Source organism: Sparus aurata, chromosome 24 (genome assembly GCF_900880675.1).
Source record: "Sparus aurata chromosome 24, fSpaAur1.1, whole genome shotgun sequence".
Classification (NCBI taxonomy): Eukaryota; Metazoa; Chordata; class Actinopteri; order Spariformes; family Sparidae; genus Sparus; species Sparus aurata.
The window spans coordinates 21884281-21911489 of NC_044210.1; the positions used below are offsets into that span (position 1 = coordinate 21884281).

General features: G+C 49.2%; 3 protein-coding genes across 5 annotated transcripts; 1 reads left to right on the top strand and 2 right to left on the bottom strand.

Annotated features, from left to right (window-relative positions):
* The first annotated feature begins 200 nt into the window (after positions 1 to 200).
* bco1l (beta-carotene oxygenase 1, like) lies at positions 201 to 7035 on the top strand. The gene is made up of 11 exons (XM_030409210.1): positions 201 to 355; positions 1597 to 1725; positions 1864 to 1993; positions 3365 to 3512; positions 3611 to 3758; positions 4068 to 4288; positions 4592 to 4858; positions 4940 to 5045; positions 5133 to 5227; positions 5319 to 5430; positions 5518 to 7035. Exons 1-11 carry the CDS (start codon positions 292 to 294, stop codon positions 5670 to 5672), a joined length of 1575 nt encoding a protein of 524 aa, XP_030265070.1. The 5' UTR covers positions 201 to 291; the 3' UTR covers positions 5673 to 7035.
* A 647-nt stretch (positions 7036 to 7682) lies between these two features.
* Positions 7683 to 23863, bottom strand: eif5b (eukaryotic translation initiation factor 5B). The gene is made up of 26 exons (XM_030409134.1): positions 23706 to 23863; positions 22122 to 22238; positions 19661 to 19724; positions 19386 to 19553; positions 18795 to 19305; positions 18561 to 18700; positions 18401 to 18478; positions 18165 to 18315; positions 17993 to 18079; positions 17810 to 17887; positions 17660 to 17719; positions 17281 to 17570; positions 16733 to 16840; positions 14745 to 14855; positions 14583 to 14650; positions 14298 to 14439; positions 14083 to 14214; positions 13710 to 13892; positions 13470 to 13631; positions 13223 to 13354; positions 12968 to 13099; positions 10588 to 10664; positions 10319 to 10483; positions 10097 to 10235; positions 9852 to 10013; positions 7683 to 8476 (listed from the first exon to the last, which is right to left on the bottom strand). The coding sequence occupies exons 1-26, from the start codon at positions 23738 to 23740 to the stop codon at positions 8369 to 8371; spliced, it is 3600 nt and encodes a 1199-aa protein (XP_030264994.1). The 5' UTR covers positions 23741 to 23863; the 3' UTR covers positions 7683 to 8368.
* A 612-nt stretch (positions 23864 to 24475) lies between these two features.
* Positions 24476 to 26898, bottom strand: lipt1 (lipoyltransferase 1). 3 transcript variants are annotated; one of them, XM_030409240.1, is made up of 4 exons: positions 26844 to 26898; positions 25656 to 26172; positions 25336 to 25557; positions 24476 to 25133 (listed from the first exon to the last, which is right to left on the bottom strand). In XM_030409240.1, the coding sequence occupies exons 2-4, from the start codon at positions 26170 to 26172 to the stop codon at positions 24724 to 24726; spliced, it is 1149 nt and encodes a 382-aa protein (XP_030265100.1). In that variant the 5' UTR covers positions 26844 to 26898; the 3' UTR covers positions 24476 to 24723. The 3 variants fall into 3 exon arrangements, with proteins under 3 accessions (XP_030265100.1, XP_030265099.1, XP_030265101.1); XM_030409239.1 differs by having other exon boundaries at positions 26613 to 26885; XM_030409241.1 differs by having other exon boundaries at positions 25656 to 26137; positions 26844 to 26861.
* Positions 26899 to 27209: the final 311 nt, after the last annotated feature.

Consider the following 27209-nt stretch of genomic DNA (forward strand, 5'->3'; position numbering starts at 1 on the left):
TGCTCAGACTTGTTTCAGCTGATGGATCACGAGTTTGATCCCCTGAACCGTCGCTGCTCAGCTGACGCAGCGTAAAGCTGAACGCCATCCTGAGCACCGGCCAACACGCAGGCTTTTATTGTGAAAAGCAGAGTGAAGTCCACTCTTACATAATGCTCAGGCTCTCTTACATGAGTCTGGATCAGCACGTAGAGACGCCGGAGGCTATAAGAGCTGCTGTCGGTCTGTGAGCTCAGTCACTGGTGGGGCCACAGCAGCAGTGCATTCTGGGAAATATCAGCGGAGAGAAACATGCTGTCGATATATGGAAAAAATGGATCGGAGACTCCAGAGCCGGTGAAAGCTCAAGTGAAAGGTCAGATCCTCAGACGCTTGTTTTACAGGGTTATAGAGGATTAAAGGAGCAGCACGTAGAAATGTGGAGCAAAAAAAATAATCTTCTAACAAACTAAATAAACAAACTCTCTTTGTTTTCATGACTGAACAAACAAACTGACCTTAAAGGACAACACAGTTTCACTGTGTTTACATGTGGCGGACCCCGCCACCTCTCCAGCTCCACACAGTGTTCTGGGACCTCGCTGTCCTCTGAGAACTGCTGGTTCTGTATTCTGACCTCATTAATATTGTAAATAATAGTTTGGATTTCCTCTCTGAAACTACAGACTGCTCCTTTAACACTTGTGGTTATTAGATGTTAATAAGCCGCTGATACATTGATTAGAGTTCAGATGTTCTGCAGCAGCTCGACTCGTGTTTTCACTGTTTATGTGAAACATTCATTGAATTCTTGAATTATAAAATACACAGAGCAGAATCACGCGTCCAAAAAAGACGACTGCAGAACAAAGTAGTGAGAACGATTTTTTACCAACAAGTGCTTTAACTGAAAAAGATAAGTTAAATAATAATATATCATCAAATTAAAACTTCTCCTTTGAATAAATAATACTTCATAAATATATTAAATAAGAGGATAACAATATTAAGAGCTCAGACAATAAAACCTTCAGTGTTCAGATTTAGATGCGACCTCGACCTTCAATGTCACAGTTTATGAATTAATATTAAACAAAATAAATATAATCAACTTTAGATTTTGTTTCTTGAGCACCAGTGATAAAAAAAGATTTAACACATTTTAATAAAGACTAATCAATTTTCTCAACATTGATTGTGCAACATCCTGTCTGACAACCCGTCAAAATAAAATGCATCACATTTAGCTTTTTTCCAATCAATCGTTCTGCTCGAGGTTTCTTCCAGAGTTTTCTCTCGAGGTTCTGCTCATGAGGGAGATGTTGGGTCTCAGTCAGTAAAAGGATCAAGGAGTTTGGTTTGGACAAACAAAGATTAATTCAAGATTGATATTGAACTATTTCACTAACTGATGAATCATTGGAGCCATTTTTGAAGCAAAGATAATGAAAAACTATTGAACATTTCTTAGTTTACAGCGACTCAGGTGAGACTTCCTGCTGCACCTGGTCTGATGTCACAGTAACTCTTCTAGAACGATTGATGGGAAAAATAATGAACAAATAAAACATAAAAATGTACAGGAAGGTAAAAACCTGTGTGACCTTTGACCCTCAGGTTCCATCCCGTCCTGGCTGCAGGGCACTCTGCTCAGGAACGGGCCGGGCCTCTTCTCGGTGGGCAGCAGCGAGTACAACCACTGGTTTGATGGCATGTCGCTGATCCACAGCTTCACCTTCACCGACGGTGAGACAAGATCAATGTTCACTAATGTTATCTCAGGACACTGAAGCTCATGTAGCATCAAAGATCTCCTGGTAGAAAAGTCAAACTCACTGATGTCACAGCTGAAAACCCAACATCTGCTCCCTGGTGTCGTTTCAGGTGAGGTGACGTACAGAAGTAAGTTTCTGAAGAGCGACACATACAAGAGGAACACCCAGGCTGACCGGATCGTCGTCTCCGAGTTTGGAACCATGATCTACCCAGATCCCTGCAAGAACATCTTTTCAAGGTACCGACCAACCGAGATCGAGAACATCTGTTTTAGTCTGTCCAGGACATGTAGAGATCTGGTTTAGTCCGCCCAGGAGACATAGAGATCTGTTTTAGTCTGTCCATGAGACCTAGAGATCTGTTTCAGTCCGTCCTGGAGACGTAGAGATCTGTTTCAGTCCGTCCAGGAGACGTAGAGATCTGTTTCAGTCCGTCCAGGAGACGTAGAGATCTGTTTCAGTCCGTCCAGGAGACCTAGAGATCTGTTTTAGTCCGTCCAGGAGACCTAGAGATCTGTTTCAGTCCGTCCAGGAGACGTAGAGATCTGTTTCAGTCCGTCCAGGAGACGTAGAGATCTGTTTCAGTCCGTCCAGGAGACCTAGAGATCTGCTGTAGTCCGTCCAGGAGACATAGAGATCTGTTTTAGTCCGTCCATGAGACCTAGAGATCTGTTTCAGTCCGTCCAGGAGACATAGAGATCTGTTGTAGTCCGTCCAGGAGACATAGAGATCTGTTTTAGTCCGTCCATGAGACCTAGAGATCTGTTGTAGTCCGTCCAGGAGACCTAGAGATCTGTTTCAGTCCGTCCAGGAGACGTAGAGATCTGTTGTAGTCCGTCCAGGAGACATAGAGATCTGTTTTAGTCCGTCCATGAGACCTAGAGATCTGTTTCAGTCCGTCCAGGAGACGTAGAGATCTGTTTCAGTCCGTCCAGGAGACGTAGAGATCTGTTTCAGTCCGTCCAGGAGACGTAGAGATCTGTTTCAGTCCGTCCAGGAGACCTAGAGATCTGTTTCAGTCCGTCCAGGAGACCTAGAGATCTGTTTCAGTCCGTCCAGGAGACGTAGAGATCTGTTTTAGTCTGTCCAGGAGACCTAGAGATCTGTTTCAGTCCGTCCAGGAGACCTAGAGATCTGTTTCAGTCCGTCCAGGAGACGTAGAGATCTGTTTCAGTCCGTCCAGGAGACCTAGAGATCTGGTTCAGTCCGTCCAGGAGACCTAGAGATCTGGTTTAGTCCGCCCAGGAGACCTAGAGATCTGTTTCAGTCTGTCCAGGAGACCTAGAGATCTGTTTCAGTCTGTCCAGGAGACCTAGAGATCTGTTTCAGTCCGTCCAGGAGACGTAGAGATCTGGTTCAGTCCGTCCAGGAGACGTAGAGATCTGGTTCAGTCCGTCCAGGAGACGTAGAGATCTGGTTCAGTCCGTCCAGGAGACGTAGAGATCTGGTTCAGTCTGTCCAGGAGACCTAGAGATTTGTTTTAGTCTGTCCAGGAGACCTAGAGATCTGTTTCAGTCCGTCCAGGAGACGTAGAGATCTGTTTCAGTCCGTCCAGGAGACGTAGAGATCTGTTTCAGTCCGTCCAGGAGATGATCTGTTTCTGTCACCAGGGCGTTCACACATCTCTGCAACGTCATCCCTGACTTCACCGACAACAACTTGATCAACATCATCCGCTACGGTCAGGACTACTACGCCTCCTCTGAGGTCAACTACATGAACCAGATCGATCCCACCACCCTGGAAACTGTCGGCAGGGTACGTCAGTCTCCACCCGCCTCCTGAAAACACCAAAGTGTAATCGATCTGGTCCAAATACTTCCTCAAACTCATCATGTGTTCTCTGTGCGACCCAGATCAACTACAGGAACCACATCGCTCTGAACTTGGCGACGGCTCATCCTCACTACGACAGCGAGGGGAACACCTACAACATGGGCACCGCCATCATGGGCCTGGGTCGACCCAAATACGTCATCTTCAAAGTCCCAGCTGATGCTTCAGGTACAGGACGTAGTAATCTGATTACATACCTCAGTGTCTTTGATTGTTTCTTATCTAATCTGAGTGATTATAGCCGAGTGATCAATCAGACACAATAATAATAAACATGATATCAGTGAGGTCACACTGACCTGCAGTGACATCACCATGTCACACCTCAGCTCAGGTACTCCACTAGATCTCAGAGATGAAATGTAACTGAGTACTTTACATGACTCAACTACTGTATTTAACTAAATGTTTGAGGTACTTGTACTTTACTGGAGTATGTGTCGTCACAGTCTGACAGAACTGTGCTGTTGGTTTCAGATAAAGAGCAGAAGAAGCCGGCGCTGAGGAAGGTCCAGCAGGTGTGCTCCATCCCGTTCCGCTCCACTCTGTTCCCGAGCTACTACCACAGCTTCGGCATGACCGACAACTACATCGTGTTCGTGGAGCAGCCGTTCAAACTGGACATCGTCAGACTGGCCACCGCCTACTTCAGAGGGGTCAACTGGGGGAGCTGCCTCAAGTTCGACAAGGACGACATCGTAGGTTCTAAACTTTACCTCAGACGGAACAACGAGCCAATTATGTTCCAGGAAATGTTTGTGTGACTGAGTTCATTTACAAAAGGACTGTAGAGCAGCACCTTTTTAATTTAAATGATTTGATCAAGAATCAGATAAAAACATCTATTTTGATTAATATCAGATCTGATAACTGATCAGGTCGACACACCCACGCTGATCTTTTTTTATTTATGTGTCAAAAGTGATGAAAAGTGATTATTGACTGTAGTCGTCACACAAAGTCGATCCACAGTTTGACTCCACTGTTTCGTCTCTTTGCAGACTTTGTTCCACGTCGTCAACAGAAAAACAGGAAAGGCGGTGTCCACTCGTTTCTACGGCGACGCCTTGGTGGTTTTTCACCACATCAACGCGTATGAGGACGACGGCCACTTGGTGTTCGACCTCATCACCTACAAGGACAGCCACCTGTACGACATGTTCTACATCCAGAACATGAGGCAGGAGACCAGCAAATTCACCGAGTCCAACAAGACCTTCTCCCCGCCGATCTGCAAGAGGTTCGTCCTGCCGCTCAACGTCAACAAGGTACGGACAAACAGACACACTTCCTGTAACTTCATCATGAAACGAGTATGTACGGAGAGTTTGTGTTCATATGTTTTCCAGGAATCATCCAAAGGGTCGAACCTGGTGACTCTGACGGACACGACAGCCCGAGCAGTGATGCAGGACAACGGCTCCGTCTACTGTCAGCCTGACACGCTGTTCGAAGGTTCATCATCATCTTCATCATTAATGTCCGTCTGATTGTTTTCAAGTGTTGAATCCTCCTTAACTGACGAGTCCGACTCCTCCTCAGGCCTGGAGCTGCCCGGGATCAACTACAAGTTCAACACCAAAAAGTACAGATACTTCTACGGCTCCAGGGTGGAGTGGTCTCCTCATCCCAACAAGGTGAGACACCTGAGGCTGCACGCAACGCCGCCAACACGCCAACTGCATCAACAAATCACTTCATCTTTGTTTTCTGTCTCTGGTCCAACAGATTGCTAAGATCGACATCGTCACCAGGAAACACATCGAGTGGCGGCAGGACTCCTGCTACCCATCAGAGCCGGTGTTTGTTGCGTCTCCGGGAGCCGTTGAAGAAGACGACGGTGAGGCTGCAGGAACTTTAGTTTCTGGTCTGCAGGTTTATGAAATTGTAAGAACTGGTTCTGACTCTTGGTACTCTCTTCCTGCAGGTGTGATCTTATCGTCCGTCATCTCTCCGGATCCCAACATCTCTCCGTTCATGCTCGTCCTCGATGCCAAAAACTTCAAGGAGATCGCCCGAGCCTCCATCCCTGCCAGCGTCCACATGGACCTGCACGGACTCTTCATCCCTGCTGCCGTGTGACGGCAAACACGCCTGCTGCGTTTATTATTTATGATTCTTTACTGGAGTTGACCTTTTTTTTCTTTGTTGATAGGACTGTAAATAAACCAGCAAAAGTAAGCTAGATTTTAAAAAGAAGAAAACAAAAAACATTTTTATGGATGTGTATCGAAGCAGTGGGATGTATTTATTAATGTGTTTGTTCAGGAAGTTAATTGTCGACTGTCATCTCCGGTTTGTGTACAGAAGCTCTCAACATCATTGTTTAAAGTCATTAGTTGGATTAAAAGTCATATTTTTGTCGAATCAACCTTCTTTAATGAATATGTTCTAGTGCTAGCCTCTGCTAGCTCGCCCTGCTAACGCAGGTGCTAGCTTGGTGCTACTAGTTCAAAAACACATGTGAAGTTTGTAGATTTAATAATTTAATCTGTCCACAGAAATTTTATTTTTTCAAAAGATATTTTCTTTTTATCAGAGTTGAGCTAGCTTAGCAGTTTTGTCTATTGAACTGGGTTGGTATCAAGTTCATTGACACTCTGAGCTGTTAGCTTCAAAATACATGTGAAGTTTGTGTATAAAAGCCAAATCCATGTTTTTAATATTTAAATATATTTAACATTTTAACGTGCTGATCCCCTGATCAGAATTTAACATCTAATGTTTTAACCAGGACAGATTTTTAGTGGAGAAAAGGTGCAGATTTAAATATTTAAGCATTTTTCTTCCTTCCGTTCAAACCTGTTGTCTCGTTAAATAAAGCTGACGTGCGTCACACTCGACCTGATGTGATGTGTTCCTGTGGTTTTACAGCAGGTCGTCTGGATTCTTTTCACTGATTTTTTAAACTCCGACACCATCACCAACAGTCGGGTCACTGATGGAGTCACTTGTTCTGATCCGGTCCAGTTGAAAAGCTAAACTCAGCTACAGCTTTAAAAGCTGTTTGGACCAAATCTGACTTTTATGTTTACAATCTGCACAAAGTTAACCGTTTGGATCAACAGCTGATAATAAATATCTATGAGAATATCGTGACAGCATTAAATTAATGACATATATTTACATTTTATTTTTTTCATGTCACATATTTTGTGAGTTTTCTTAATGTTTTCTGAATTTTGGAGTGAAGCTCGTTATTCAGAAGTTTAAAACGCTTTGATGTTTTTCAGACGAGCAGAGAAAAGATCCTCAAACTAACAAATTAATCAAACTCTGTTTTCATGACTGAACAAACAAACTGACCTTAAAGGACAACACATGTTTTCTTCTGAGTACAGCTGGTTTATTCACTGACAGTTTGTATGATGACCTCATTAATATTGTAAATATTAAAATGACATGTTTGTATTTCTTCTCTGAAACTACAGACTGCTCCTTTAAAGGATTCTTTGACTTTTGTGTCAAATTTTAAAAAAGACCATCCTCCATAGTGACCAATCATCATGTCTTACTTTTAAAGCCTTTCACAGATTAATTATTAAAAAGAAAACATTTTTTTTCCCCACTACATCACATTATTTTGAAGGAGTTACTGCAGTGACTTCATGCAAAGATATAAAAAGTAACTTAATTCATTTTTAAGATGTCTGAAATCCTTTCATCTGCTACTGAAGACACATCGTTATGCAGTGACATGTATATTCTGATTAATAAGATGTTAAATTCAACTATTCAAGTGATCATTTTCAATAAAACAAACAGAGGTGGAGCTGATGGAGACACGTTTGATTCCAATATTATCTTTACTCTTCTTGTCTTGTAAGATTTAGATATAACAGCCGTTCAGGAGATTTTTTAAATTATGACGGTAATTCTCAAAAGGAAACGATACACAGATCATGTTTCTATGGATGTGTGAAGAAGGAGGTCTGCCACCTGCTGGCTGGGACCAGGTGGTACAGCTGAACTGGTTTTGATTGGCCTCTATAGAACTTGGACATGATGAATAAAAGAGTTAAAATCTGACCATTAACATCCTGATGAACCTTCATCCTGTGAGATCTGAACTGAAAACTCTCAAATCTGCAGTTTCATGAGAATCATGGGAATTTATTACATCAGCAGTTGCAGCAGAAACAGTTTAAAATATTCCAGAGGTTACACCCTCTGGCACCCCCCCCCCCCTCCCCCCGCCCTCCAACATGGCCGACGGAGAACACGAGTCAGCTCTTTAAGTCTTTAAAGTCGTCGCTGCTGCTTCTTCAATGATTTTGGTGTTTTGTGGAAAGAAAAGAAAAAAAAAAATACAACAACTCCCATTTTCCTCCTCCAGCCCTGGTGCTGCTCAAAAACAATCCCATAATGCACCTGGTTTGGCTGAGCGCCGACTCTGCTGACTCGCCAGCTTCGTTTAGCTCGTGAGCCTCAGTCTGGGGAGGAGGGGGCGGAGCCTGGGACACGAAGCAGCAGCCACAAATCAGAGCAGAGAAGAAGAAAAAAAATAACAACGTCGATGCTGAAGAACAGGCACGTTGGAATACTGTGTGTGTGTGTGTGTGTGTGTGTGTGTGTGTGTGTGTGTGTGTGTGTGTGTGTGTGTGTTCTAAGCTATCACTGTTTACAACAGTGGAAAAAACTGTTCGTTTCTCACAGAAAAACACTTTCACGTCTTTTTTTTCTCTTTTCTTTTTTGTCCTTCCGTCGTCGTCACCAGAGGGAGGAAGTGTGTGTGTTAATCTCTGCATGTGTGAGTGTGTGTGTGTGTGTGAGGCCCATCAGATGATCTCGAAGGTCTTCTTCAGCTCCATGATCAGCTGCCAATCAGTTTTCTGCATCTCGTCTCTGAACCAGTTCTTCAGAGCGTCGATGGACGCCCGCGTGATCTGAAGAACACAAACACACTGAGATGTTAGCACTGTGACACACACACACACACACACACACACACACACACACACACGCTACATACACCTTTAAGACGGGAGGTGTGGTTTGTGCGTGTGTGTCCCTTTAAGACGGGAGGCGTGGTTTGTGCGTGTGTGTCCCTTTAAGACGGGAGGCGTGGTTTGCGCGTGCCTTTAAGACGGGAGGCGTGGTTTGTGCGTGCATCCCTTTAAGACGGGAGGCGTGGTTTGCGCGTGCGTCCCTTTAAGACGGGAGGCGTGGTTTGCGTGTGTGTCCCTTGAAGACGGGAGGCGTGGTTTGCGCGTGCGTCCCTTTAAGACGGGAGGCGTGGTTTGCGTGTGTGTCCCTTGAAGACGGGAGGCGTGGTTTGCGCGTGCGTCCCTTTAAGACGGGAGGCGTGGTTTGCGCGTGCGTCCCTTTAAGACGGGAGGCGTGGTTTGTGCGTCCGTCCCTTTAAGACGGGAGGCGTGGTTTGTGCGTGCGTCCCTTTAAGACGGGAGGCGTGGTTTGTGCGTGCGTCCCTTTAAGACAGGAGGCGTGGTTTGTGCGTGTGTGTCCCTTTAAGACGGGAGGTGTGGTTTGTGCGTGCGTCCGTCCCTTTAAGACGGGAGGCGTGGTTTGTGCGTGCGTCCCTTTTAGACGGGAGGCGTGGTTTGTGCGTGCCTCCCTTTAAGACGGGAGGCGTGGTTTGTGCGTGCTTCCCTTTAAGACGGAAGGCGTGGTTTGTGCGTGCGTCCCTTTAAGACGGGAGGTGTGGTTTGTGCGTGTGTCCCTTTTAGACGGGAGGCGTGGTTTGTGCGTGCCTCCCTTTAAGACGGGAGGCGTGGTTTGTGCGTGCTTCCCTTTAAGACGGAAGGCGTGGTTTGTGCGTCCGTCCCTTTAAGACGGGAGGCGTGGTTTGTGCGTGCGTCCCTTTAAGACGGGAGGCGTGGTTTGTGCGTGCGTCCCTTTAAGACGGGAGGCGTGGTTTGTGCGTGTGTGTCCCTTTAAGACGGGAGGTGTGGTTTGTGCGTGCGTCCCTTTAAGACGGGAGGCGTGGTTTGTGCGTGCGTCCCTTTAAGACGGGAGGCGTGGTTTGTGCGTGCGTCCCTTTAAGACGGGAGGTGTGGTTTGTGCGTGCGTCCCTTTAAGACGGGAGGCGTGGTTTGTGCGTGCGTCCCTTTAAGACGGGAGGTGTGGTTTGCGCGTGCGTCCCTTTAAGACGGGAGGCGTAGTTTGTGCGTGTGTCCCTTTAAGACCTCGTGTGATGTTTGTGTTCACGTTCTTAGTTGAAACTGTGATTTTAAAAGGAAACAAACGTTAAGCGCCTGAAATGTTAAACCCCTCCCTCCTCCTCAGTGGGCGTGTCCTCACCTTGCTGACGATGATATCTGTAGCTTCAAAATGGCGGCCGTACATCTTGGGCGACTCCCCGGGAATGGGCTCGATCTTGATGCAGATCTCCTGGCCTTTCTTGGCGGACTCGACTGACTTGTGGTTCATCTCGATGCTGGTGACCACGCCGATGTCCACGAACTGAAACATTAACCAACACAACAACAATGAATATCCTCCTGCATCATTCAATCGACCAATCACAGCCGTCCTGAGCGCCTCACCCCTTTAGAGGGGACGCAGAGGGGCGTCCCTTGTCGCAGGACTCCGGCCTCGATGGTCACGCCCATCACGATGGGATCTCTGGAGTTAAAGATGAACTGAGGGAGAACTCGCAGCTTGGCGGGGAACACGGCGACATGCCTGCCGACACACAGAGCACACAAACACTTAGAACCCTGACGGAGCGGCGCAGCAGGCGGCGTTCGGCTGAGTGGCGGCCATACTTGAACTCGTCCTGCTTGGCCTTCTTGTAGTCCTCTCTGTACTTGGTGAAGGCGTCGAACAGATGGTAGATGATCTCAGCAGAGAAGATCCGAACCCCCAGACTGTCGGCCATCTCCTGACTCTCCCTCTCCACCTTCACGTCGAACGCCAGGATCACCGCGTACCTGAACAGACCCAACAGAACAGAACGATCGGGCTTCATGATCCTGAATCTATTAACAACGTCGAGATGAGACGCTTCTCTGAAACATGTGGAAATGTGACGTACTGCACGTCGTGCTCCAGCATCGCCGACGCCTTCATCACGTCCCTCTTGTGGACCGGACCGATGTTGATACCAGCGTACTGCAGCGACAGAGGGAGAGGTCAGAGGTCAGAGGTCAGCTGGACCTGGAAGGTTCTGCTTCCTGAAGCTTTTCACAATAAATGTTCAGAGGCAAACATCGACTGTACAACTAAGGAGTCAGTATGGAACAAACCACAGGTGAGGAGACAGACAGGTGAGGGGACAGACAGGTGAGGGGACAGACAGGTGAGGGGACAGACAGGTGAGGGGACAGACAGACAGGTGAGGGGACAGACAGGTGAGGAGACAGACAGGTGAGGAGAGAGACAGGTGAGGAGACAGACAGGTGAGGGGACAGACAGGTGAGGGGACAGACAGACAGGTGAGGGGACAGACAGGTGAGGGGACAGACAGACAGGTGAGGGAGACAGACAGGTGAGGAGACAGACAGGTAAAGAGAGAGACAGGTGAGGGGACAGACAGGTGAGGAGACAGACAGGTAAAGAGAGAGACAGGTGAGGGGACAGACAGGTGAGGGGACAGACAGGTGAGGGGACAGACAGACAGGTGAGGAGACAGACAGGTGAGGGGACAGACAGGTGAGGGGACAGACAGGTGAGGGGACAGACAGACAGGTGAGGAGACAGACAGGTAAAGAGAGAGACAGGTGAGGGGACAGACAGGTGAGGAGACAGACAGGTAAAGAGAGAGACAGGTGAGGGGACAGACAGGTGAGGAGACAGACAGGTAAAGAGAGAGACAGGTGAGGGGACAGACAGGTGAGGGGACAGACAGACAGACAGATGAGGGGACAGACAGACAGACAGGTGAGGGGACAGACAGGTGAGGGGACAGACAGGTAAAGAGAGAGACAGGTGAGGAGACAGACAGGTGAGGAGCCAGACAGGTAAAGAGAGAGACAGGTGAGGGGACAGACAGGTGAGGGGACAGACAGGTGAGGAGACAGACAGGTAAAGAGAGAGACAGGTGAGGGGACAGACAGGTGTGGGGACAGACAGGTGAGGAGACAGACAGGTAAAGAGAGAGACAGGTGAGGGGACAGACAGGTAAAGAGAGAGACAGGTGAGGGGACAGACAGGTAAAGAGAGAGACAGGTGAGGGGACAGACAGGTGAGGAGACAGACAGGTAAAGAGAGAGACAGGTGAGGGGACAGACAGGTGAGGGGACAGACAGGTGAGGAGACAGACAGGTAAAGAGAGAGACAGGTGAGGGACAGACAGGTGAGGGGACAGACAGGTGAGGAGACAGACAGGTGAGGAGACAGACAGGTAAAGAGAGAGACAGGTGAGGGGACAGACAGGTGAGGGGACAGACAGGTGAGGAGACAGACAGGTAAAGAGAGAGACAGGTGAGGGGACAGACAGGTGAGGGGACAGACAGACAGACAGGTGAGGGGACAGACAGACAGACAGGTGAGGGGACAGACAGGTGAGGGGACAGACAGGTGAGGAGACAGACAGGTGAGGAGACAGACAGGTAAAGAGAGAGACAGGTGAGGGGACAGACAGGTGAGGGGACAGACAGGTGAGGAGACAGACAGGTAAAGAGAGAGACAGGTGAGGGGACAGACAGGTGAGGGGACAGACAGACAGACAGGTGAGGGGACAGACAGGTGAGGGGACAGACAGGTGAGGAGACAGACAGGTGAGGAGACAGACAGGTAAAGAGAGAGAGAGGTGAGGGGACAGACAGGTGAGGAGACAGACAGGTGAGGGGACAGACAGGTGAGGAGACAGACAGGTAAAGAGAGAGACAGGTGAGGGGACAGACAGGTGAGGAGACAGACAGGTGAGGGGACAGACAGGTGAGGGGACAGACAGACAGGTGAGGGGACAGACAGACAGACAGGTGAGGGGACAGACAGGTGAGGGGACAGACAGGTGAGGAGACAGACAGGTGAGGAGACAGACAGGTAAAGAGAGAGACAGGTGAGGGGACAGACAGGTGAGGGGACAGACAGGTGAGGAGACAGACAGGTAAAGAGAGAGACAGGTGAGGGGACAGACAGGTGAGGGGACAGACAGACAGACAGGTGAGGGGACAGACAGGTGAGGGGACAGACAGGTGAGGAGACAGACAGGTGAGGAGACAGACAGGTAAAGAGAGAGAGAGGTGAGGGGACAGACAGGTGAGGAGACAGACAGGTGAGGGGACAGACAGGTGAGGAGACAGACAGGTAAAGAGAGAGACAGGTGAGGGGACAGACAGGTGAGGAGACAGACAGGTGAGGGGACAGACAGGTGAGGGGACAGACAGACAGGTGAGGGGACAGACAGACAGACAGGTGAGGGGACAGACAGGTGAGGGGACAGACAGGTGAGGGGACAGACAGGTACTCACGGGGACTTTGGAGGTCCGGAGGAACTCGAGCAGAGCCTCCAGAGATCCCAGCGTGGACGCCTGGACGTAAACTCCTTTCTCCTCCAGTTTGATGGAGCTCAGAGTCTGTTTGAGCTCTCGCACCAGTTCATCCTGAAAAGCAGCACAGTCAGTCCACTGGAGCCTCACCGGACCAGAACCGTGTGTGTGTGTGTGTGTGTGTGTGTGTGTGTGTGTGTGTGTGTGTGTGTGTGTGTGTGTGTGTGTATGTGTTACCCTCAGGACGGGGACCTCGTCCTCCTTCTCAGCCACCAGCAGGGGGAGCCCGGCCAGCGCCTTCTCCAGGTCTTTACCCAGAATCTTCACTCCCTGAGCCGTCGACACCTCCTTGTGCTTCTCGTACTGACTCTGAACACAACAACCAATCAATCAATCAATCAATCAATGCAGCAGATACCACCAGGGGTCATGAGGGGAGTTTCATCTATGCTTTTATTTTGAAAATGATTTCCCAGCAGTTTACCTTGACTCGGAGCTCCTTCAGCGGCGGCGGCAGCAGCAACCCTCTGATCTGCGTCACGATTGGTCCCTCCACCCCGGGGACGATGATGGTCTCTCCCTCACGCAGACGACCGTTAATCAGGATGACGTCTATCGTGGTTCCCATACCGGGCAGAGCTTTCACCTGAGCACACAGAACCCGTCAGGCGAACTCATCGAGACGCGGGAGTAAACGTACAGCTAGCCAGTAAGAGCGTCTCACCTCCATGACCTGAGCTCGCAGCTCGTCGCAGTGTGCTAGCCGGCGGGCTAACATGGTCTGTGTGAGCTCCACCAGGAGGGCGATGAGGTTTCCCATCCCGTCGCCGCTGTGAGCCGAGGTCGGGACCAACGACACAAACGTGCGGGGATCTTTATTCTCGTAGAACAAGGCGGCGTTAAGACCCTGAGGAGCAACAAGACACCGTGATGAAGGTCAGTGGTGACTCGTGGTCATGACATCATAGTTACGACTTGTGCATTTCTATGCAGATGAGACAACGTCTACATTCATTATAGACACGACTCATTTTTATTAGTATATTTCAACTATATCAACTGTGATTGGTTGATGGGTGATGATGTAATGACGACACCTGCTGAGCGAACTCCACGATGACGGCCTTGGCTCGCTCGTCGAACTCGTCCTTGGTGTTCTTCTTCTGCTTCTTCAGCGTGGTCACGATGTCGGTTTCAGGACTCTTCTTCCAGTCGTACAGACGGTCGACCTGAGGAAGGAGGCGGCGCCGTCAGAGCAGAAGAAGAAGAAGAGGAAGACGAGGACACACCTGAGGATGGACAGCTGACTCACCTTGTTGAGGGCGACGATGAACGGACACTTCTTCTCCTTCAGCAGGTTGATGGACTCGAGCGTCTGCGGCTCGATGCCGTGCATGATGTCCACCACCAGGATGGCGATGTCGCACAGAGAGCTGCCTCTGTTCCTCAGGTTACTGAGACACACAGGGAGCAGTTACTTCTACTCCATTACTTCTGTCTGACTAGTTACTCTTCAGATTAATCATCTGTAAAGTAACTAGTAACTAAGTAATCAGAGCAGGACATGTGAATACTGGAGTACAGAGAAGCTCGTTACCTGAAGGACTCGTGTCCAGGTGTGTCGATGATCAACATGCCGGGAATCCTCAGGTTGTCTTTCTCAAACTGCACACACACAAACGCCATGATTACAGAGTGTGTGTGTGTGTGTGTGTGTGTGTGTGTGTGTGTGTGTGTGTGTGTGTGTGTGCGGTCTTACATTCTTCACCATCCTCGTCTGCTCCTCGATCGTCTCTTTCGGGACGTTTGTGGCTCCGATCTGCTGAGTGATTCCTCCGGCCTCCCCGTCCTGAACGTGAGTGTGTCGCAGCTGCACACACACACACACACACACACACACACACACACACACAAAGATGAAAGTGTTACTGTAGCAACAGAAAACAGTCAGTCAGGTCGTACTGAGAAACACTGAAGACACCAAACAGCCACAGAACTGAAAACACAGATAACCAGTCGGTAAACAAACAGTCGGTAAACTTGGACTGGGAGCTGGTGATGAAGGCGTACAGAAGTGTGTGACAGCGTGAAGCTAACTGTGTGACAGCGTGAAGCTAACTGTGTGACAGCGTGAAGCTAACTGTGTGACAGCGTGAAGCTAACTGTGTGACAGCGTGAAGCTAACTGTGTGACAGCGTGAAGCTGACTGTGTGACAGCGTGAAGCTAACTGTGTGACAGCGTGAAGCTAACTGTGTGACAGCGTGAAGCTGACTGTGTGACAGCGTGAAGCTAACTGTGTGACAGCGTGAAGCTAACTGTGTGACAGCGTGAAGCTAACTGTGTGACAGCGTGAAGCTGACTGTGTGACAGCGTGAAGCTAACTGTGTGACAGCGTGAAGCTGACTGTGTGACAGCGTGAAGCTGACTGTGTGACAGGGTGAAGCTGACTGTGTGACAGCGTGAAGCTGACTGTGTGACAGCGTGAAGCTAACTGTTTGACAGCGTGAAGCTGACTGTGTGACAGCGTGAAGCTGACTGTGTGACAGGGTGAAGCTGACTGTGTGACAGCGTGAAGCTGACTGTGTGACAGCGTGAAGCTGACTGTGTGACAGCGTGAAGCTAACTGTTTGACAGCGTGAAGCTGACTGTGTGACAGCATGAAGCTGACTGTGTGAAAGCGTGAAGCTGACTGTGTGACAGCGTGAAGCTAACTGTGTGACAGCGTGAAGCTAACTGTGTGACAGCGTGAAGCTAACTGTGTGACAGCGTGAAGCTGACTGTGTGACAGCGTGAAGCTAACTGTGTGACAGCGTGAAGCTGACTGTGTGACAGCGTGAAGCTGACTGTGTGACAGCGTGAAGCTGACTGTGTGACAGCGTGAAGCTAACTGTGTGACAGCGTGAAGCTGACTGTGTGACAGCGTGAAGCTGACTGTGTGACAGCGTGAAGCTAACTGTGTGACAGCGTGAAGCTGACTGTGTGACAGCGTGAAGCTGACTGTGTGACAGCGTGAAGCTGACTGTGTGACAGCGTGAAGCTAACTGTGTGACAGCGTGAAGCTGACTGTGTGACAGCGTGAAGCTAACTGTGTGACAGCGTGAAGCTGACTGTGTGACAGCGTGAAGCTGACTGTGTGACAGCGTGAAGCCAACTGTGTGACAGCGTGAAGCTAACTGTGTGACAGCGTGAAGCTAACTGTGTGACAGCGTGAAGCTGACTGTGTGACAGCGTGAAGCCAACTGTGTGACAGCGTGAAGCCAACTGTGTGACAGCATGAAGCTAACTGTGTGACAGCAGGTGAGCTCAGGTTGAGGCTCCTGCAGAGCGCTCACTGCGCTTCAGATTCATTATGAGACTTTAACAAACTGAACTCTGGTGGTTCAGTCAACACTTGTTAAACTGACACTTTCCCACAGTTGCAGCAGATTCAGCTGTCGAAGTGTTTCTGGAGCTGGTGAAGTGTGCGGAGATAAACTCTGACCGGACTGATGACAAAATGTCTCTTACACTCCTGACACTTCAGACAGAAGAACACGGAGCTGACTGTGTTTAACCCACATGTTTCACCACAACAAAAACAAACAGAACAAAGGCGACGACAGAACCGGTAACTGAGTGTACATATTTAAATACTAACTAAATGTCATTTAAGACCTGTGTGCAAAATATGGACGCTAACCCTAAAATTGAGATGGTCAAATTCTGGCCTTGTTAAGACTTCCTCAGACCCTGCAGGGTCACGTTACCTTGTCGAGGATCTTCGTCTTCCCCGTGTCGACGTGTCCGAGCACACACACCACCGGAGATCTCAGCCTGTCCACGTCCACGTTCTTCAGGTTCTCCGCCCTCCGTTTCTATGGAAACACACACACAGAGCTGTCGGTCAGAGACGGGCTGACAACAGACGAGCTCTCACTCCTCCTGTCGGTCAGAGACGAGCTCACAACAGACGAGCTCTCACTCCTCCCGTCGGTCAGAGACGGGCTGACAACAGACGAGCTCTCACTCCTCCTGTCGGTCAGAGACGGGCTGACAACAGACGAGCTCTCACTCCTCCTGTCGGTCAGAGACGGGCTGACAACAGACGAGCTCTCACTCCTCCTGTCGGTCAGAGACGGGCTGACAACAGACGAGCTCTCACTCCTCCTGTCGGTCAGAGACGGGCTGACAACAGACGAGCTCTCACTCCTCCCGTCGGTCAGAGACGGGCTGACAACAGACGAGCTCTCACTCCTCCCGTCGGTCAGAGACGGGCTGACAACAGACGAGCTCTCACTCCTCCCGTGTTCCTCACCTCTATCCTCCTCTTGGCGCGGTCGTACAGCCGCTCCTCCTTCGTCCGGTCGTCGTCCTCGCTCTCGCTGCTCTCGTCCTCGCTCTCCTTGGCTGCCTTCCTCTTCGTCTGACCGGCCGATGTCGCCTCCACCTTCTCCGCCTCCTCGTCGCTCTCCTCCTCATCATCGTCGTCGTCCTCATCCTCCTCGTCGTCGTCCTTGTCTTCCTCGTCCTCGTCCTCCTCGCTGCCTGCAGGCTGAGCCTGGCCGGTGGACTCCTCCTTCACCTCGATGTGGACTTTCTTCAACTCTGACACAGAAAACAGGAAATATGAAGAGATTTAAAGCGTCTACAAAGACCTGGATGACAGTTGTTTCCTGTTGAAGGTGGATGATAACCTTTCTCCTCGTCGGTGGCGATGGCCTCCCAGTCGTCCACAGCAGCTTCCACCTTCACCTCTGCAGGGACACAGAGGAGAGAGTCAGATCAAACCTAATCATCATCATCATCGTCCCCCATCACCTGCCTCCTCAGCCCTCCGGACTCACCTGGCTCTGCGGCTGGCGTCTTGACCTCTGTTTCCATGGCAACAGGCTCTGGAGTCTCTGACGTCGGTGAAGTGACCTCTGACGGGGAGAGAGCAGAATGTTTTAAAGAGGAAGTGTTTTTGATTGGGTGATCAACGAGCAGCAGCAGCAGCAGCAGCAGCAGCGGCGGCGGCAGCGTGGTACCTTCAGGAGTCTGCGTGGTGGGCTTCTTCTTCCTCGTGTAAATCGGCTTCTTCTTTGGCATCGAGTCTTTGGATGGCACTTCAACACCTGAAGAAGAAAAAACGTCTTTAACAACTCCTGAACTTTATCAGAAGAAGAAGAAGAAGGAACAGAAGATTGGTCGTCCTCTCACCTTGAGCCTGCAGCATCTTGAGCGTGGCCTCGGCCCGAGCTCGAGCCTCCCGCTGGGCTTTCGTTAGCAGCTTGCCCTCCTTCTTCAGACGCTCCTTCCTCTCCTTCTCCTTCTGCTTCTTCTTCTCCTTGCGCTCCAGCTCCAGTCGCTCCTGTCGGGACAAAGGAGGAGGTCAAAGGTCAGAGCGGCGTCTGACGGATGAGGTGGGTCAGAAGCTAAAGGAGGAGGTGTCGTACCTGCTCCTCCCGCTGCTTCTCCATCTCCTCCAGCCTCTTCAGGCGCTCCTCCTCCTCCCTCTTGGCTCGCTCCTCCTCCTACAGACAACACAACATCGCTGTCAGACAACAAGCACACTCCAAACTCAACTCCATGACTACATTTCCCACAATGCCCGACCTCCTTCATCTTGGCCAGAGCCTCCTGCATGGCCTTCACTGTGGCCTTGCTGGGTCCCTTCTTCTTCTCCTTCTCCTCCTCCTTCTTGTCTCCCTTCTTCTTCTTCTTGTCTTTCTTCTTCTTGTCGCCCTCGACCTCGTCTGCAGGAGGACAAGAAGAAGAGACGGTGAAAATCTCCCGTGATGCATTTCTGTTTCTGCTAACTGTGTAAAAAGATTGAATTTGATGTCTCACCCTCTGCTGCTGGCTCCGCCCCTTCCTGTTCCTCCGCCACTGCTGCAGGTGGAGCTGTCGGAGGGGGCGTGGCCTCTGTCGTCTTCTCTGGCTCCACCTTGGCGTCGCCGCTGGCCTCCTTCTCCTTCAGCTTCTTCTGCTTCAACCTCTCCTCCTCCTTCTTCTTCTTGTCGCGCTCCTTCTTCTCCGCCTTCTTCTGCGCCGCCGTCTTCATCTTGAAGCCTCCTCCCTCCTCGTCGTCCTGCTCCTCCTCGCTGTCCGCCTTCGCCGCCTTGCCTTTGTTCTTCTTCTTCTTGTCTCTCCTGGAGCTGACCTCATCGTCGTCTGACTCGTTGTCGTCGTCGTCGTCTTCCTTCCCTCCTCCTCCTCCTCCTCCTCCCCTCACACCTTCGTCCTCGTCATCGTCAGACACTGAAGCCTTTTTGCTCATCTTCTTGCCTTCTTTGGTTTTGAGGCGAGAGCGTGAGCCGCTGTCGTCATCAGAGTCAGAGGGAGGAGCAGCGGGCGGCGCCTGCAGACAAACAGACAGGATCAGTACGGAGGCTCGGGAGGGACAAATGTTGTCTCATACGTAAAAAACACTTTGTTCACCTTCTTGTTGTCTCTCTGCTCTCCGTTCCTCTCGTCATTCAGCTGAGCTTCACCTTCCTCACCCTCCTCGTCCTCGGGGCTGGCGCCGCCCTTCTTCCCCTTCCTGGTTTTCTTCTTCTCTGGTTTTGGAGGCTCGACGATCTCTACTTCCTCTGTGGTGTCTGATTTCTGCAGAGGAAACAGGAGCGCTTTAATAAAGACAGACATTCTGACAAACTAACAGGAGAAAATCTGAACACTCATGAATTTCAAGGAGTGAGCTGAGGTGTCGTCACCTTTCCCTTCCCGCCCTGAGCCTCCAGAGACAGCTCCTCCAGCTCCTTCAGGATGTCCTCCTCACTGCAGGAGGAGAAACACAGCCACATCAGCCGGGACCACACAAGATCACACAAACAACACACAATGACAACACAAAGAACACACATCCACAACTGATCTACAGCATCGAGCACAAAGCAGCTGGATGGAAGAATAACAAGTTTTTACATCTGAGGATGAAGAAGAAGAAGGAGGAGGAGGAGGAGGAGGAGGAGGAGGAGGAGGAGGAGGAGGGGAGGAGAAGAAACAGAAGAAGAAGAATGAGGAGGAGGAGAATACATGGAAAGTGAGAAGAAGAACAAAAACATCTAGGAAGAAGAGGAATTGAGGAAGGGGAGCAGTAGAAGAAGAAACCGAAGGAGAAGATGAAACAGAAGACGAAGAAGAAGAAACAGTGGAAGAAGAGGAGCAGTAGAAGAAGAGGAGCAGGAACAGTAGAAGAAGAGGAGCAGTAGAAGAAGAGGAGCAGTAGAAGAAGAGGAACAGGAACAGTAGAAGAAGAGGAGCAGGAACAGCAGAAGAAGAGGAGCAGTAGAAGAAGAGGAGCAGGAACAGTAGAAGAAGAGGAGCAGTAGAAGAAGAGGAACAGTAGAAGAAGAGGAGCAGTAGAAGAAGAAACCGAAGGAGAAGATGAAACAGAAGACGAAGAAGATGAAACAGAAGACGAAGAAGAAGAAACAGTGGAAGAAGAGGAGCAGTAGAAGAAGAGGAAGAGGAACAGTAGAAGAAGAGGAAGAGGAACAGTAGAAGAAGAGGAGCAGTAGAAGAAGAGGAGCAGTAGAAGAAGAGGAACAGTAGAAGAAGAGGAACAGTAGAAGAAGAGGAGCAGGAACATTAGAAGAAGAGGAACAGGAACAGTAGAAGAAGAGGAGCAGTAGAAGAAGAGGAACAGGAACAGTAGAAGAAGAGGAGCAGTGGAAGAAGAGGAGCAGTGGAAGAAGAGGAACAGTAGAAGAAGAGGAGCAGTAGAAGAAGAGGAGCAGTAGAAGAAGAGGAACAGTAGAAGAAGAGGAGCAGTAGAAGAAGAAACCGAAGGAGAAGATGAAACAGAAGACGAAGAAGAAGAAACAGTGGAAGAAGAGGAGCAGTAGAAGAAGAGGAACAGTAGAAGAAGAGGAAGAGGAACAGTAGAAGAAGAGGAGCAGTAGAAGAAGAGGAGCAGTAGAAGAAGAGGAGCAGTGGAAGAAGAGGAACAGGAACAGTAGAAGAAGAGGAGCAGTGGAAGAAGAGGAGCAGTAGAAGAAGAGGAACAGTAGAAGAAGAGGAGCAGTAGAAGAAGAGGAGCAGTAGAAGAAGAGGAACAGTAGAAGAAGAGGAGCAGTAGAAGAAGAAACCGAAGGAGAAGATGAAACAGAAGACGAAGAAGAAGAAACAGTGGAAGAAGAGGAGCAGTAGAAGAAGAGGAACAGTAGAAGAAGAGGAAGAGGAACAGTAGAAGAAGAGGAGCAGTAGAAGAAGAGGAGCAGTAGAAGAAGAGGAACAGTAGAAGAAGAGGAACAGTAGAAGAAGAGGAGCAGGAACAGTAGAAGAAGAGGAACAGTAGAAGAAGAGGAACAGGAACAGTAGAAGAAGAGGAGCAGTAGAAGAAGAGGAACAGGAACAGTAGAAGAAGAGGAGCAGTGGAAGAAGAGGAGCAGTGGAAGAAGAGGAGCAGTGGAAGAAGAGGAACAGGAACAGTAGAAGAAGAGGAGCAGTGGAAGAAGAGGAGCAGTGGAAGAAGAGGAGCAGTAGAAGAAGAGGAACAGGAACAGTAGAAGAAGAGGAGCAGTGGAAGAAGAGGAGCAGTGGAAGAAGAGGAGCAGTAGAAGAAGAGGAACAGGAACAGTAGAAGAAGAGGAGCAGTAGAAGAAGAGGAGCAGGAGCAGTAGAAGAAGAGGAGCAGGAGCAGTAGAAGAAGAGGAGCAGGAGCAGTAGAAGAAGAGGAGCAGGAGCAGTAGAAGAAGAGGAGCAGTAGAAGAAGAGGAGCAGTGGAAGAAGAGGAGCAGTGGAAGAAGAGGAACAGGAACAGTAGAAGAAGAGGAGCAGTGGAAGAAGAGGAGCAGTGGAAGAAGAGGAGCAGTAGAAGAAGAGGAACAGGAACAGTAGAAGAAGAGGAGCAGTGGAAGAAGAGGAGCAGTGGAAGAAGAGGAGCAGTAGAAGAAGAGGAACAGGAACAGTAGAAGAAGAGGAGCAGTAGAAGAAGAGGAGCAGGAGCAGTAGAAGAAGAGGAGCAGGAGCAGTAGAAGAAGAGGAGCAGGAGCAGTAGAAGAAGAGGAGCAGGAGCAGTAGAAGAAGAGGAGCAGGAGAAGAAGAGGAACAGGAGCAGTAGAAGAAGAGGAGCAGTAGAAGAAGAGGAGCAGGAGCAGTAGAAGAAGAGGAGCAGGAGCAGTAGAAGAAGAGGAGCAGGAGCAGTAGAAGAAGAGGAGCAGCATGTCGTACTCGAACTCGTCCTTCTTGGCTCCTTTCTTCTTCTTCTTCCCTTTCGGCTCCTTGGAGGCTCCGGCTCCTTCGATCTCGGCTGCCAGAGCGTCGATGTCGATGCCGTCATCTTTGGCACTGAGGACAGATCAATCAGTCAATCAATCAATCAGTCAATCAATCAATCCTTGATCATTGACTGATAGCCAGCACTGATGGTGGTGTGTGGACTCAGTGAGGTGAACAGGCCTCAGCAGAACTCTCTGTGTGTCAGAACAATAGAACCTGCTGACTCTGCTCGTCTAAACAACCTTTTATTTCCCATCAGCCCTCTCTCACACGCGCACACACACACACACACACACACACACACACACACACAAACACACACACAGAGGATGAGGAGACCTTTTCAAAATAAAGTCAGCCATTTTAATTTAAATTGATTAGTGAAGGTGTTCAACAGGGTTCTGGTTCAGGACCGGTTCTGTCACTGTCTGTATTCATGACGTCGTTCCTCTTTTAACACTTTCATATGTGGATGATGTCACAATGTGTTGGACTGTCCTGTGATGTTCTTCAAACATTCTCTGAGCTGTAAACTGGTTCTGATCACTCAGAGGTTCAGAACATCATCACCTCTGTGATCAAGTGTCATGTAACAGAAGAAACAGAAGAAGAAGGAGAAGAAACAGAAGAAGAAACAGGAGAGGAAGAAGAAGAAACAGAACAAGCAGGAGAAGAAGAAGAAACAGGAGATGAACAAGAAGAAGTAGAAGAAGAAGCAGAAAAAGAAGAAGAAGAAACAGAAGAAGAAGAAGAAGAAGAAGAAGAAGAAGAAGAAGAAGTGTGCCCTGTCAGGTCTCAGTGCCCCTCTGTTCTCTCTCTAGGGTCCATACACATGTTAGATTCTGTGTCACGTTGACTTTAATTTAATTTAAAGGTTTGTCAGACTGAACTTTGATTTTCTCATCCTCCACCTGTCTGCAGTGACGTCACTGGTCAGCAGGTGAGCAGGTCCCAGCGTTACATCAGCCACCGTTAGCTGTCACACTCACAATGACCTGTACAACACAGATAACGAGCTAACAGCTAGCCTAGCCCCTCCAGTGCTGTCCCCGCCTGTGGCTCCTGTTAGCATGTAGCAGCTAGCTGTGCCAGGTGACAGGTGAGCTGTCAGAGAGCAGCAGTCAGGTTCAGAGTCACAGCTCGAGGCTCAGAGTCAGAGCAGAGAGCAGCAGCCGGCTCACACGGAGCTAACGCTAAGCTAGCTAACTAACTGAGCTGAGCTGAGTCTGAAGCTAACACCGACAGCAGAGCCGTAAACAAGCCCTCACAGGCGGAGGCTGGCCCGGGTCGGCCCAGGTCGGTCCGCCTGCTGCTTCTGTGATTCATCATAAGCCATTTCCAGGTGTTTAAACTCCACCTGCACACTCACACACACTGACTCGTGGTTAGCTTCTGCTATCAGCTAGACGCTAAGCTAACGCTGTGAGCAGCGGGCTAACGGGCCCGTTTCGAGGTGTTCACGGGGCGGGAAAGTTCCGACCCGGCGGGTGTAGATGCGACCAGGTGTCGTGGATGAGCAGGTGGTGTTTTCTCTACCTGTCCTCTCCGGATTTCTTCTGTTTCTTCCCCATCCTGCCGCTGCGGTGCTCCGCGTCTCTCTCCGCTCAACGACACACACGACGGCTCGCACCAAACGAAGATCGTCTGCTGCCCGACACGGAGCAGAGCTCTCACTCCGGAGCTTTTCCACCACCGACCGATCTGTGAACGCGCTGCCGTTTCCATGGAAACCGATAATATAAAGACCGTTTTATGTAGAGCACAACAAAGAGCTCAAAATAAAAACGTAGATTAACATTAAAACATGCAAAAGTAAACGTGGAGAAATATGATATTAAAGAAAAAAACCTTTACAAATGTTTAATTAAATATTTAAAAACGTAATCTGCAAATAATACAAACTCACGTTCATGTTTATTAAATCTCAATATATATGTCACTTTTGTATTTTAATGCAATTATTTAATCTCAGTTAATAAAAAATGATAATAATGTAGCTGTACTGTAAGAATGTGGAACCCGTCACAGACATGGAAATCTCTAAGTAATAATAAGATAAAACAATATATTATAAATGTGTAATAAAGTCACATTTCACCAACATGCTGACAGTTAATTAAACCAACATTCAGTTCCAGGAGAACCCCACAGAGTGACACCTCTTCTTTTCCCTCTCGTCTTCGACAGAGCTCCCAGCAGCACGCATGGCTCGAATCGGGAGCACTGCGCATGCGTCCTGCGACGTGACCCGTCCAGTCGTGTTTCTGACCCACAAGAGTCAAACACTGATCCAGAATCACAGAGTCACTGATTAAATCAACTAATACACGGAAACTATTTTATTTATTCACTCAAATAAAAACATTTTATTGCTTTATTTCATTTTTATTTATTTCATGATGTTTTGTAGAGATTTGTATGTAAAACTGTGAATTTCATGTTCTTAAGAATCTTAAAACGATTCAGAGAAAATAAAAAACATGAACATAAACTGTTTTTTATTCATTCTGTCCCTGTTGATCTGCTGTACATCGCCCAGTCCAGTCGGATCTCTTCAGCCCATCGCCGTCACCACGGCGTCACACAGCGTCTTCAGTCTGTCCTGCAGCTCGCCGCTCTCACACCGCAGCAGCGCGGTAAACGCCGCAGCCGCTCGATGACCACAGAACCTCTCTCCAACCAGCACGCCGCTCAGCTCGCCGCTCAGTCGCCGAGGCAGCCAGTCGTCAGGAACGTCCAACTGGCAGCGCTCGATCACACCGCTCTTTATGTCCATGACCAGCTGGGCGGAGCTAACAGCTGACCCCGCCCCTGGCAGCTGCAGGGCGGTCTGGACGCTGAATTTAGGCGTCTTACCAAAAGTCCAGTCCCAGCCTCGCAGCTCCGCCGCCGCGCTGCTCAGTCCAGGAAACGCTGCCTCATCAGCGGGGTCAACGAGGGCCGACACAGCGCTGAAGCTGAACTCTGGAGGCGGAGAGAAGATTTAAACTTAACCACTGGAGGGCAGCACAGACAACCTCCAGCTGCTCTTATCAATTAACTCAAGATCGATCAGAAGCCACCAGATCAAGGATCTATAACACTGTTCGGTCAGGAGCATCGATCCTGTGGACGTGTTGCTGTAGTGCCACCTGCTGGCCAGCAGGGGGCCTCGCTCCACACGTACCTGCGTTGTACTGCTGCACCACAGCGTCCAGCAGCTCCTCCCACTGCAGCGTGGGGGCGTGGTCCAGCAGGTTGGCAACGAGTGAGGGGACACTGGGCGTGGCGTTGCTATGGATACCAGGGCAAGAGGGGCGGAGCATGGTGGCGAGGGCGGAGCGGTCGGCAGAGTGCAGCAGAGTGCAGTGATGGTAAGACGACTTCCTGCTCAGCCTGGACGCACTGCCTGCAGACGGAAACATAAACAACAACAACCCTGTAAACAAACACATGAACAACAACACAACGCTGACCTGAGGTCTTCACCTGATGGCCGCCCCCTACCTGAGATCTTGAAGCGTCCGTTGAGGACGATGTCCAGCCGGTCAGTGGCGTGAACGTCCAGCTCCGGTCTGATCCGCCTCAGAGCGTCCGTGACGACCTTCAGGTTCCTCTGCCGGTCGTACGCCTTCTTGGAGGTGAAGAAGGTCAGGTTGAGGTTCCCGAGGTCGTGGAAAACGGTGCCGCCGCCGCTCCGCCTGCGGGCCAGAGGGATCCCCGCCCTCCTCATGGTCGGCAGGTTGCACTCGCTCCAGGGGTTCTGATGGCGCCCGATGACCACAGCCGGCCGGTTCCTCCACAGCAGCAGGATGCTGCGCTGCTGCAGGTCCACGTTTGCCTCGATCCAGTCCTCCAGGGCCAGGTTCTGGTACACGTCTGTGGACCGGGACTGCAGGACCAGACCTCCATCACTGCTGCTGAAGAAGGTGGAGGTGCTGCGAGCTGATTGGCTGAAGGTTCGACAGCCTCTTAGAAGAGACAGCGTCCTCCTGATGTGTGACATCACAGCGTCACATGACATCTTAAATGTGGAAATAAACAATATGTGGAGCGTCAACACGTCAGAACAGATTCTGTGACACGGTTTTAAAATCACTTTGAATATTCAGTTTTATTTTACTTCCTGGTAATGTGTGTGAGACCTTCAGAGGTCATCCCAACACGGTGACATCACACACTTTATTCATGTATATCTGATCACTGAACATGTTTGAGTTTTGGCTTTGTTGGCCGAATAAAACAAAACACCGAGTTTAGTTATCGGAGTTGTTTCCCGCTCCGCGTACATAAACATGTTTTATCATTTTATGATTATAAAACTTAATAGTCCATATTTAACACGGGGAATGGTGCGCGTGCCTGTAGACATTGTTTTGTCGCCTCCCTCTCTCATTATTGTTGTTGACAGTTGAAAATATAAAACATAAAGTTAATAAATATTTTATTTTATCTTATATGTACCTGTAACATGAAGTATGACGACACTGCGCCCTCCTCCTCTAACCGCCCGACAGGTCGGCACTCTGTCTGCTAGCGTTAGCTTTAGCTTTAACGTTAGCTTTAGCGTTAGCTCCGCCTGACATCCTGCTGACGTCCCTGAAAACTACACTGTTTGATTTAATTCGTCACGTTCTAATTAACAGTCATTAATAAAGAGTTTCATTGATAAATCAAAACACAGCTCGTGCTGACCTGAACCCGGAGCAGAAGCGAGCGGACCGGCGGCCCACACCGATTCCTGTCTAGAATTTCAAAATAAAAGCAGCTTGTTTGCTCAATCAATCAAACTTTATTGATAAGCACCTGAAATGCAAAACAAAGTGCTTTACAGGTGATTAAAAACAAAACCATGGGAATACAAACAGCTTCAGATTCTGATGGACATCGTTAAAATAGTACAAGATAAAAACAAACAATAAACAACAATTACGTTCCTTTTACGTTTTTTTTCCACTCTGTTGTCGTTGTTTTGTTTGCATTTCTTCTATATATGTATTCTTTTATTCAAAAAGATTGAAAACAGATTCAAAACAATGTATTTATTGTTATATTTCTTCA